Source organism: Symphalangus syndactylus, chromosome 4 (genome assembly GCF_028878055.3).
Source record: "Symphalangus syndactylus isolate Jambi chromosome 4, NHGRI_mSymSyn1-v2.1_pri, whole genome shotgun sequence".
Taxonomy (NCBI): domain Eukaryota; kingdom Metazoa; phylum Chordata; class Mammalia; order Primates; family Hylobatidae; genus Symphalangus; species Symphalangus syndactylus.
In genome coordinates this window covers 13716512-13729155 of record NC_072426.2, presented here as the reverse complement: position 1 = coordinate 13729155, position 12644 = coordinate 13716512, and the positions used below count along the sequence as shown (strand labels likewise).

At 36.8% G+C, this 12644-nt stretch overlaps 1 protein-coding gene across 2 annotated transcripts in view; it reads left to right on the top strand.

The window, feature by feature from the left end:
• CYB5R4 (cytochrome b5 reductase 4) overlaps positions 1 to 12644 on the top strand; it is a 97547-nt gene that overhangs the window by 64363 nt on the left and 20540 nt on the right. For both annotated transcript variants that reach the window (XM_055274123.2, XM_063637813.1), the window contains exons 11-14: positions 4465 to 4605; positions 6126 to 6278; positions 10011 to 10161; positions 10469 to 10555. In XM_055274123.2, the coding sequence (XP_055130098.1) occupies positions 4465 to 4605; positions 6126 to 6278; positions 10011 to 10161; positions 10469 to 10555 (532 nt within the window). The remainder of the gene's footprint in view (positions 1 to 4464; positions 4606 to 6125; positions 6279 to 10010; positions 10162 to 10468; positions 10556 to 12644) is intronic.

Below are 12644 nucleotides of genomic sequence, written 5' to 3'. Positions count from 1 at the left end.
TTGCTGGTGGAGAGTCTTGCGTCGATGCTGATGATTGGTGACTGGTTAGGGTGGTGGTTGCTAAAGGTTGGGGTAGCTGTGGCAACTTCTTAAGAAAAAATGAAGTTTGCCCACATCGATTGACCCTTTCTTTCACAAAAGATTTCTCTGATAGCATTTTATTCACAGTAGAACTGCTTTCTAAATTGGAGTCAGTCCTCTCAAACGCTGTTGCTGTTTTATCAATTAAGTTTATGTATCATTCTAAATTCTCTGTTGTCATTTCAACAATATTTCACAGCATCTTTGCCAGGAGTAGATTCCATCTCAAGAACCCACATTTTTTGCTTATCCCTAAGAAGCAACCGCTCATCTGTTCCAAGTTTTATCATGAGATTGCAGCAATTCAGTCACATCTTCAGGCTCCACTTCTAATTCTAGTTCTCTTGCTGTATTTCCACCACATCGGCAGTTACTTCCTCCACTTAAGTCTTGAACCCTTCGAAGCCATCCGTGAGAACTGGAATCACCTTCCAAATTCCTATTAATGTTGCTATTTTGACTGCCTCCCATAAATCTCAGATGTTCTTAATGGCATCTAGAATGGTGAAACTTCCACATTTGAAGCCCACTGTTGAGACTTACTATGTGGGAAAAAAAAAAAAAAGATTCCTTTCAAATTGTTATCGTTCATTGACAGTGCGCCTAGTCACCCAAGAACTCTGGTGGAGATATCTGTCATGCAGATGGCTTCTTTCCTTAAACCTCTTAAACCAACTTCTAGCTTCTAACTTTTCTTCTGTAGCTTCCTCACCTCTCTCAGCCCTCCTAGAATTGAAAAGAGGTAGGACCTTGCTCTGGACCAGGTTTTTGGCTTAAGGGAGTATTCTGGCTGGTTTCATCTGTCCAGACCACTCAGACTTTCTACATATCAGCAATAAGGCTATTTCGCTTTCTTATCAGATCATTCATGTGCTCACTGAAGTAGGACTTTTAATTTCCTTCGAGAGCTTTTCCATTGCATCCACAACTTGGCTTTAGTGATTGGCTACTAATAATTACTAGTCATGTTCTCAAACTTTTTAAACAAGGCCTACTGAGTTGGGACAAGAAACCCTAATAGCTTCTTACTCCATCCCACATCTTTTCTAGCTGCCCTGAGATGTCGGACAGGCTTTTTAACTTCTATAAGCTTCTGTTTCCAGCAGGGAAAATAAGAGTAACTAAGTGCTTCAAAAGTGCAAGAAGGAGAAGCCAGTTGAAGGCAGTGTGGACTCCTAGTGCAGTCTTCTCTTTCTCTTCTATCTCCCATTGAAGACTTTACCTGTGTTTTCTATTTTGGCCTTGTGAAATTCTATTTTTTAAACGGGAAAATACAATTTCTTTTTAACATTAAGAAAAAAGTATGCCCAAATAGTCTTATTATCCTCAGTATTTCAGCCGTACCCTGAGTATCTGAATATTAATTGTATGTATTTAATTCAAATAAGTTAGGTATTTGGGGCAGTAATGTTTCTGTCTTATGTTTTTGTTTTACTGTCTTTATTTTCAGTTTCTCATTTTTTAGTATAATTACGTGTGCTTAGAAAGCCAAAAAGCAGACAGTTAAATAATGGCATTGTGCAGACTGAAGTAGTCAGTGACATCTGCCTTATACTTCTTTTTTGTTTATATATATATATATATATATAATATATTTTATTATTTAAGTTTTAGGGTACATGCGCACAACGTGCAGGTTTGTTACATGTGTATCCATGTGCCATGTTGGTGTGCTGCACCCATTAACTCGTCATTTACATTAGGTATATCTCCTAATGCTATCCCTCCCCCCTCCCCTCACCCCACAACAGGCCCCGGTGTGTGATGTTCCCCTTCTTGTGTCCAAGTGTTCTCATTGTTCAATTCCCACCTATGAGTGAGAACATGTGGTGTTTGGTTTTTTGTCCTTGAGATAGTTTGCTGAGAATGATGGTACACTTCTTTTTTCTTATCTTATATACTGCAGTTCCCATCTGCCTGTGCTGTCTTTCTCCTTGATGCAATTGAAAGATGAAAACTTTCTTAAATCTTTCTTAAAATCCTTGCAACCTATAGTTAGGATGTTCTTTTGAAATTATAGTCAGGCTTTTATGGGTAGAACATTGAAATTATCTTAGTAATGTTAAATAACAAGAATGCTGTGTCAACTCCCTAGCAAGGAAAGTCAGTAAATCACTGTAACCCAGGATTTCATTGTGTTTTAAATATCACTGGAGAGTTGCACGGTTACTATAGCAAACTTTTCTAGCAAATGCTAGAGTAGAAATTGTCAATCCAGAAGGTGAGCATTCTCATACACCTGTAAAGTTCAAGATGATATGCATTAGATTTTATTAGAAGAAAACAACACTGTGGTCCTTAGACCTGCGTAAGAGGGGCACCTGCCCTGGGTTCCACACTTGGAGAGCCCCACGTGACTGTCTCCAGCCACACCCCTCCCACAAGGTGAGAAGTGTTGCAAGGCCACGAAGTATCCACCTGGAGCTCATCCTTTTTCTTTCAACTTCACCCTGTATGTATCTAGAACCATGGAATTCCCTGCCCAAATGACCCCAAATCTACTTCTATCCAAGGAGTGGCCAGGGCTGTTTATGTGAAAAGCTAGTGCATGAGCTTGAGCTTGTGTGTTAATGTATCCACACCCATTTAAGCCCCTACTCATTGTCAGACAGAGCCAAGGATGAGAAGACAAGGGGGACAGGCAGTGGGAATGCAGGTCTCATTCCTCTGCCATCTCACTGATACTTTGAGGAGTTTAAGAATGCCGAATTTGAACCTAGCCTTCTAGGACCTTGTGAAGGTATATATTTCAAGATATAGCATAGAACATACTTTGACAGTTATGTGTCTGATTTATAACTGTTAAATATTTATACATATATAGTATGTGGGTCTCTAGTTGTATTCTTACTGTGGGTTCCAGAAAGGGTCTGGAGAAAGAAATAAAGAGATCATTTGCACCTTCATTTCTCCTTGTGCATGGGCCTATGTCCTTTGACCCTTTGGTTAGTCCAGTGTTTGTTAGGCCTTCCGGGATAACTTTAGGGTGGGCTCTTAGCCGTAATCTGGTCCAAGCCTGTGCCCTGGCACTAGAGTGAGGTGACCTCTAGTGATACTCCAAGGTCTTTGCATAAAGCGATGTAGTCTAAGCTTATATACTTACTGCTACCATGATAGCAGGTGGAAAATTGAGTGACTGATCGGTCGGGAGCAAAAGGGAGAAGGGAAGTTGGATTCACTTGTGACTAAAATGATTTCTTAGGATTGTAGGTGAATTTTAGTTTTCTACTAAGCATTGATTATTAGCTGTTGGCCCTTCACTTTCTAAGATCTGGAGAAAATATTTCTGCACCTACTTGAATATTTTTAGGTTAAAAAAAGAGAATAACTAGAGTAAGAAATATATTATCAGGGTTTATTCATTTACATCTCTGTAAATACTATTTTATGAGAGAGGAAATAAAAAGTTAATATCTTCATGTTATTCTGATATGCTATTTATGTTCAAAAATAATTTACAAGTGAAAATCTTAATTCTTTCAGAACTTCTATAATAAATTCTTCTAATCCAAATGGTGTTATTTCCTCTGTATACAAACAATATTTTCTGAGCTTGGAGTATTTCAAATTTCTCTAGTATTTATAAAAATATTTGATTCCTTTTATCTATTTACATATTAGTACCATAATCCTATTCCTACCATCTTCAGCTTTTCACTTGAATTAATTTTCCAGATACCAAAACCTACACCTTTAAGCATAAAAGTTTTTGTTTTAATCATTTTTGATAGTTAAAATGTTCTCTAATCATGTATATAAAATACATACACATAAACATAGAGACACAAGAATGTATATCTTTCTTGCCTTTGTCAAAGAGATATTCTAAAATTGCTTAATAGTGCTACTGTTGTTAAGCCTTAAAGGCTTGAGTTTCAGGACTTTTCCATTGTGTAAGAAAAGATTTTAGAATGTACGGTGGCTCATGCCTGTAATCTCAACACTTTGGGAAGCCAAGGTGGATGGATTGCTTGAGTCCAGGAGTTCGACACCAGCCTGGGCAACATAGTGAAACCCCATCTCTTAAAAAAAAAAAAAAAAAAAGACTTTAGAATGTAAATTTATTCATTATCAAATAAAATTAGGTTATTTTTTAGAACATAATGGTTTAACATGCTATAGTAACAGATATGAGGAAATAACACTCATTAAGTTCATTTTTCAAGTTATAGAAGTATTTGCAGGTCTTGGTCAACACATATCTCAGAAAATAAAATGGAAAAATTAAACTTAAAATATTGATTAATTTTTTAAATGTATAGGCATTTTAGTGAAATTGAAGCTTTCTAGAAAACAGAAGCTGAGTATGTGCTTTCTCTTAGTGGTTTAGTATTACTTCTTATTTATTTATGTGTCAATAAGAGAAAATGAATCACTTTTTAGGTTTGTACTACAGAAAGTGCCAGTTAATTTCCAAGGAAGATGTTACTCATGATACGAGGCTTTTCTGTTTGACGCTGCCACCCAGCACTCATCTTCAGGTGCCCATTGGGCAACATGTTTACCTCAAGCTACCTATTACAGGTAAGGTGAATAGAGGCTTTGGGACACACTTTCTTCTTTTATAAGCAGTTCAAAATCAGTACTATTCTCTCTAGAAAACAACCATTTAAGTTATTAATAAATGTTTTCAGGCAGCTAGATTTAGTGATAGTCAGAATCCAGGTTTGTGACTGCAACGTGTCCTACATGCTGGAACTATAGCTGTACCACATTATCATATGGAACAAAGATATTGCCAGTAGTTTAGACAGATGATTCCACCAGCATTGTAATTCATTACTAACAAAACCCTAAAGGAAAGAGATGAGAGACTGCACAAATAGTCCTCCATGAAGACAACTGCTAGAAGCTCATACTGGTGTCTCTTAGTAGCTACTTAGGGTTGTATCATTTATGAAGTTCAATCTATAAAATTTAAAATGAGTGAATGATTGAAAATGATTTTATTATATGTGCTACCAGTATAAGAAGCTCTATAAATGTATAAATATGAATTCTTTTTTCTTTCATTTTCATCCTAAATTTACCTCACTTGTTTTGAATACCCTTCTTATTGACGTCCAACATTTTCTTGACCTTTTGAAGCTGCAAATAGTAAAATTCTCCTGTCAGCTGTAGTGTTTCCGGCAATCGTCTAAAATGTTACCAGCTAGGTCTCAGAAGATATGATATATTATGATGAGGCACTGTTAAGGTTTTCTGTTTTTCATCACTAATGGCTGGTTTTCTGTTTTTCATCACTAATGGCTGGTTTTCTCTTTTTCATCACTAATGCCTGGTTACCTAATTCAAGAGCTGGTATCTTCTCCAGTTATTGCCAATGCATTTTAATTTCTATATGTATTTTGTATACATTAAGGAGCCATGTATAAAATTTTTGGTCTTTCAAACATGCGATGATTCTTCTCTTTGGAATTTGGCTACCTAAAATAAAATGAGTTCTTATTTATTTAACTCTTTAAGAAAATAATATATTCTTAGAAGTAGCTGGATTAACATTCTTTTTATTCAGTTTCCAAAGTAACATGTAATATGTTAAAATATTAAAACAATTTAAAGTACATAAAGTAAAAAGTGAAATGTCTTCCTTTTTCTCCCCCAAATGATCCCATTGGTCATCAGTAACCATTTTTTAAAATTTGGCGTATAATTAAAATTATTAGGTAGATACTTTTTTTTTTACATCTCCATGGTAAACTTTTGATGCCATTTTTGTTGTGGCCCATTACAAAGTTTATTTGCTGGTGGAATAGATGGTTGTCTAAAATTATTACCATATATTTCTATTAAATTAGACTATACATCCTAAAAACAGATTGTTTATATTATGGGTACAGTATTGGTTTGTGAAAATTGTTTTGGCACACATAGGCTTGGGGTATATATACTATATACATATAGAAAAATCATTAGAATTATATACCCATTAGGTATATAATTTTAAATATATACTGATAGTGTCAAAATTTGGATGTTTCATCTTCATTGAGATTTTTGGATTTTTAGAATTTAATTATTTTGCTGTGATTTTTTTTTTCTAGGTACAGAAATAGTAAAGCCATATACACCTGTATCTGGTTCCTTACTCTCAGAGTTCAAGGAACCAGTCCTTCCCAACAATAAATACATCTACTTTTTGGTAAAAATCTATCCCACTGGACTCTTCACACCAGAGCTTGATCGTCTTCAGATTGGTTAGTATTTTTACCTTTTTTTAACCTCATTTGTGCTCTAGATTGGATCAAATTGCCCTCTAGTTATCTCCATGCAGGCGTCTATCAGATATCTTTAACTCAACATGTCTGCAACCAAAGTTATCTTCTCCTTGTCCTACCCAGCGTGGCCATACTCCATACTCCTTATTTTTATTATTTGCAGCATCTCTGTTCATCCTTGATCCAATCTGGAAACTCGAGTTGGCCTTGATTCTTCCCACTTTCTCTCTCCCAGTCCAGTCAGCCGCTAAGTTCTGTTGAGTCTACATCTCAGTGACTTTTTCAGCTACCTCTTCTGCCACTGTCTTATAGTAAGCCCTCATCATATCTTCGTTCTGCCACTGTCTTATAGTAAGCCTTCATCATATCTTCGTTGGCTTCTGTTTTCTCACAACTGACCCTAGCTGCTTTGCAGCATTGAAACCTCTGATGGGTCCCCATTATCTGTACTACATGACCTACGAAGACTTTGATAATCTCTCCAGCTTCATCTCTTGCTATACCAAAATACTTGTGCTACTCAGAGTTCCACAGATTTGTCATCCTCATTCACAGGTACATGCAGTTGCCACACCCAAGATGCCCATCAACCTTTTCTTTACCTGTCAAGTGCTTTTTTAAAAAGACTCAAACATGGGCTGGGTGCGGTGGCTCACGCCTGTAATCCCAGCACTTTGGGAGGTTGAGGTGGGCAGATCACTTGAGGTCGGGAGTTCGAGACCAGCCTGGCCAACATGGGGAAACTCCGTTTCTACTAAAAATACAAAAATTAGCCGGGTACGATGGCAGGCGCCTGTAATCCCAGCTACTTGGGAGGCTGAGGCAGGAGAATCGCTTAAACCTGGGAGGCAGAGGTTGCAGTGAGCCAAGATCATGCCACTGTATTCCAGCCTGGGTAACAGAGTGAGACTCTGTCTCAAAAAAATAATAGTAAAAAATAAAAGTAAATAAAAAGACCTAAACAGAATATCACTTTATGGAGCCCTCCTCTTCCCCTGAAACCCTCAATAACTAACAGTTTGTTCATAGCTCTATTATAAGAATAAATATATTTCTTCATTATAAGACTTTGAGTTTAAGAGCAGAAATCGTCTTACTTATCTTTGTATTTCCACTACCTGGCATGGCAGTTGGTACATAATAGGCTGTCAGTAAATGTGCTTTGTTTTTTTGTTTGTTTGTTTTATTTTTGAGATGGTCTGCTGCCCAGGCTGGAGTGCAGTGGCTCAATCTCAGCTCACTGCAACCTCTGCCTCCTGGGTTCAAGTGATTCTTCTGCCTTAGCCTCCCAAGTAGCTGGGATTACAGGCACACACCACCATGCTGGCTAATATTTGTATTTTTAGTAGAGATGAGGTTTCACTGTGTTGGCCAGGCTGGTCTCGAACTCCTAACCTTAGGTGCTTGGCCCACCTCGGCCTCCCAAAGTGCTGGGATCACAGGTGTGAGCCACTGTGCCCAGCCAGTAAAGGTACTTTGAAAGAATGAATAAAGAACTATAATGAGATCTGTTAAGATTTAAAAACTTCTCTTCTTGCTTCTGCTCCCTTTTGGTGTCTATTCCTTTTTCTGTATTTTCTTTTCACTGCTTTTTACCTAATGGCGAAAGTGTTCCTCTTTCCAAGGCAGCATTAGCAATACATTGGGATACCAGTGAAGTGGATTACTAAAATTTGGAAATAAACAAAATTACATTACTTTCTGAAATGTAGTAGATATGATTCTGCTAATTATATCTACTTCACATAATAGGTATAATTAGTCATCCTTGGTTACATAAACCAAAATATTGTATATGAATTTGAACCTGAAGTATTTTGGAGTACGTACAAATCTAGTGAAGGTGACTATCACCTTGTGAAAGAAGGACTGACACATGATTGTAATATAGTAAGTGGAAACTTAAGGAATGGTATTATAGCCTATTTACGGAGATTTTTGCGAACATAGCAGGGTGGAGAGTTGTCCTAGAGTGTGGAAAGGGAAAGCTCAAAGAACAAGAAGAAGTATTATTTCAACTTCATTTAGGGAGGCTCGACATGGCACAAATATTTGTGTCACTTAGAGAGTTGTACACTAAATGAATGAACCCATAAAATTATCCATCTCTTTGTTTCAATCCCATGTTCACTAAGCAACATGATTTTACATGATTAATTTGGCTTTCTATGTGTTCTGATACTGGAAACAAGATATCCCCAATGGGACCTGTAATGTTCAGGTCACTAGATACATGTAACCCCAGCTGTAAATCAATTGCCATTCTGGCATGTGTGCTTTAATCTCTTCTGAATTTGATTAGCATCAGTTATCTTATGTGAGTCTAATCAGTTTTGTTAACATTGGAAAGACTGGGCTGTGGGTAAAAGTTACCAAGTTAATACTATCCTCTGAGCCTTCTTTAGTAAACAACTATCTGGCTTTCCTAGAGACACTCTAATTTTACGGTCTTTTTCAAACTATAGTGGGGAGCTTCTATTATTATTATTATTTTTTTTTTTTTGAGACGGAGTTTTGCTCTTGTTGCCCAGGCTGGAGTGCAATGGCATCGCAATCTCGGCTCACCGCAACCTCCGCCTCCTGGGTTCAAGCGATTCTCCTGCCTCAGCCTCCCAAGTAGATGGGATTACAGGCATGTGCCACCATGCCTGGCTAATTTTTTTTATTTTTAGTAGAGATGGGGTTTCTCCATGTTGGTCAGGCTGGTCTTGAAATCCCGACCTCAGGTGATCCACCTGCCTTGGCCTCCCCAAGTCCTGGGATTACAGGTGTGAGCCACCATGCGCAGCCCTATTTTCAAATACTTATTTCATCAACTACTGCAAGATTCTTACTATCCTGCAATGGAAAACAAAGGAAAAATTGCGAGCATCCAAGCATTTTAAAAGAGTATTTTAAATCATTTAAAAATTATGGGAGCTTTATTTTTCCTTTTTAAGATTACATTTCAAGTTTCTGAATCTAGTCCTAAAGGTAATTTTCTCATATGAATGGTACATGGTGATTATATTAACGGGGCTGTAGAAAATGGGCACTGATTTCTCAACCGTGTTGATTCTAGATTGGTAAGTGGCATGCTCTAAGTATAGTTGACTGCATTTCTGATCTTGCTTTGTTTTTATGGGAATTAAACTCAGAACAGCCCTTCTTAATAGGTCTTTTCAAAAATTTGGTAGAAGAGAAGTTGGTGTGTTTATCAACATAAGATTTTAGAATGCATTTCTATTTCAGTTTTCTCTCCTACTAATCCTGTTACTGTGGCTAATAATCAATATGTAAATAGTGAATATCTGTTCTTTACCCTGTACCATGTAAGACAGATATATATGGACTCTGCTTTTGAAGTACTTAGAATTTAGTTTAGCAATCGATCCTTTATTGATAATTTGTGGATAAATACTTTGCAGTAGTTTGTAAATTTCAGACTTCAGATGGTTTGGCAAAATAGTGGTGGGAAATTATATCATAAAACCTCATTATTAATTTGACTGTAATGATATAATTCAGACATACTTAGGGGCCTAATGAGTATCCTTAAGACTACTTACATATCTTAAAGACTGATACATAGTCTGCAAGTTAAGTATTTATACTGTTACTCCTCAGTGTTTTAAATTCAGCTACTTTTGGCTTCTTAGTTTCCCTGCTGGGTTTTTTGTTTTGTTTTTGTTTTTTGTTTTTTTCTGATTTAGCTTATGTTTCATTGTTTAGGAGATTTGGTTTCTGTAAGCAGTCCTGAGGGCAATTTTAAAATATCCAAGTTCCAAGAATTAGAAGATCTCTTTTTGTTGGCAGCTGGAACAGGCTTCACACCAATGGTTAAAATACTGAATTATGCTTTGACTGATATACCCAGTCTCAGGTATGTAATTTTGTCTCTAGTTACTATCCTTTTTGAGGCTGTTATGTTAGTATAAGGTATTCTAAATTGATTACTCCCTGGACCTTAATGGACATGTTACCATTTCCTCATTCATCATTTCTTACTCTGCCTCCTCTAATCCTAGCTATTTTATTAACTAGGTTCTTTTATCTCATTTCAGTTTTTGATGATTTTTAGTTTCCTACTGGGCACTAAAACATTCACACTGGTTCACTTTAGACTTTCCATTTGTGCGTATTTTAAATGTAATTAATTAGTTATTTCTGAGTTTTTTTTTTCTTTTAAGGAAAGTGAAGCTGATGTTCTTCAATAAAACAGAGGATGATATAATTTGGAGAAGTCAACTGGAGAAATTAGCATTTAAAGATAAAAGGTATTAAACTGATATTAGCTCTGCATTTAGTTATTTATACCTGTGTAGTAAGTCTAGGCCTTATCTTCTCTGATTAAAGCTTTGATTGGCCAGGAAGCTCCTTCAAAGAAAAAAAATTAACCAATAATTCTTTAACTAGAAATCATGTTAAATGTTCTCCTTCCCTCAAAGAAACACTGTCTGGCAAGATCTAGGCAATATATAAGTGACACATATATAAGTATATGTGTCACTAAGATGCATATTGGGCTTTATGATCATGTTATGTGATTTATACTGAGTTGGGTTTCACTGAAAATGTTCCAATGTAGCCAGTTTGGTAATGCAAGTTTTTTCTTATTATACTGGGGCTGATACAATAAGAATTTGGTGAGAATGGATTAAGCAAAATTAAACATGATATGGGATTTCTAACACCTTTTATATGTTAGTATCCTTTGTGACTTTCCAAGAGAGAAATTTTTTATGCATTGCTTAGTAAAATTCCCTTTATTTTTGTTTGTTTGCATTAACGCTTCTTCGCTCTATCACTAGTGATCCTTGGTACACACTTTGGGAAGTGCTGGTACAGACAATAGAAAAATGTTCTAGTCAAGCTGAACTCAGTAGTGGAATGGGACAGAAAGGATAACAAAAGTAAAATCTTATTTTATTGATTAAAGCGCTCAGCCCAGTAAACTAAAATAAGAAGATAATTTAAATGAATATACTCTATTTCCCCTAAAAAGATTTGAAAGCAGTAGGAAGTTCAGAACAATCTTTTCACAAAAAGTGAATTGAATAAGCTATCGTACTTTATGAAGCATTTCTATAATCATTAAAAGCTATTTCTAAGAATTTTAGGGCTTTATAAATTACACAAAAGATCTGAAGTAAATATGTATGTATATGATAGGATGGTATACATAAAATTCTAGGCCTTTTAAAAGAGTAAAGCCCTTGGAACTTTGTTAGCTGTCCAGCGGCTCGAGGTTCTTCTGAATATTTTCTGAATATCCATAATAAGAAAATGCTGTGATCTTTTCCCATTTTTCCCTCCCTGCTATCTCCCATCATCCTCCACTTCGTCTTTTAATAAATGACTTTCAGAATTAAGGATGACACCTGAACTTATTTATCCTTGAAGTATTTACTATTCTTTACGTACTAAAAACGTAAACCTAAGAATATTTATTATAAGTAGTTGTGTGGCATTTTAGAGAATTATTTAAAGAAGTTCAAGTTCGTAGTTTTTCAAGCATTTTTTAACACATTTTCAAAGTGGAAAATTGGAAGCATTTATCAAGAAGCCTAAAGACCTAAATTCCAGTTGCCATTCTACTCCTCACCAGCATGAAACTTTATTCACAAATTATTTACCTCTAGGGGCCTCTTTATCTTCAAAAGAAAATAATGCTGTCTTTTCTACTTCATAAAGTATTGTGAGCTTTGGAGAAGATCATGTAAATGCTTTGGAACCTGTGAAGCCCTCCCTCACACATTTGAATTGTGGTTATAGAGGACACCTATATACATGTTTGTTTTCTGTCTTCACTGTTAGAGCTTCTGTTTTTGTAAGTAAATGTTTAAAAGAATTTAAACTGGTCGATTCCCGGGAAAGATGGCCAAATAGGAACAGCTCCAGTCTGCAGCTCCCAGCGAGACCAATACAGAAGGTGGGTGATTTCTGCATTTCCAACTGAGATACCTGGTTCATCTCATTGGGACTGGTTATGCAGTGGGTGCAGCCCATGGAGGGCGAGCAGAAGCATGGTGGGGTGTTGTCTCACCCGGGAAGCTCAAGTGGTTGGCACTAGTCAAGGGAAGCCACGAGGGACTGTGCCATGAGGGACTGTGCTATCCAGCCCAGATACTACGCTTTTTCCACAGTCTTCGCAACCTGCAGACCAGGAGATTCCCTTGGGTGCCTACACCACCAGGGCCCTGGGTTTCAAGCACAAACTTGGGCGGCCATTTGGGCAGACACCAAGCTAGCTGCAGGATTTTTTTTTTGTACCCCAGTGGCACCTGGAACACCAGAGAGACAGAACCATTCACTCCACTGGAAAGGGGGCTGAAGCCAGGGAGCCAAGTGGTCTTGCTCAGCGGA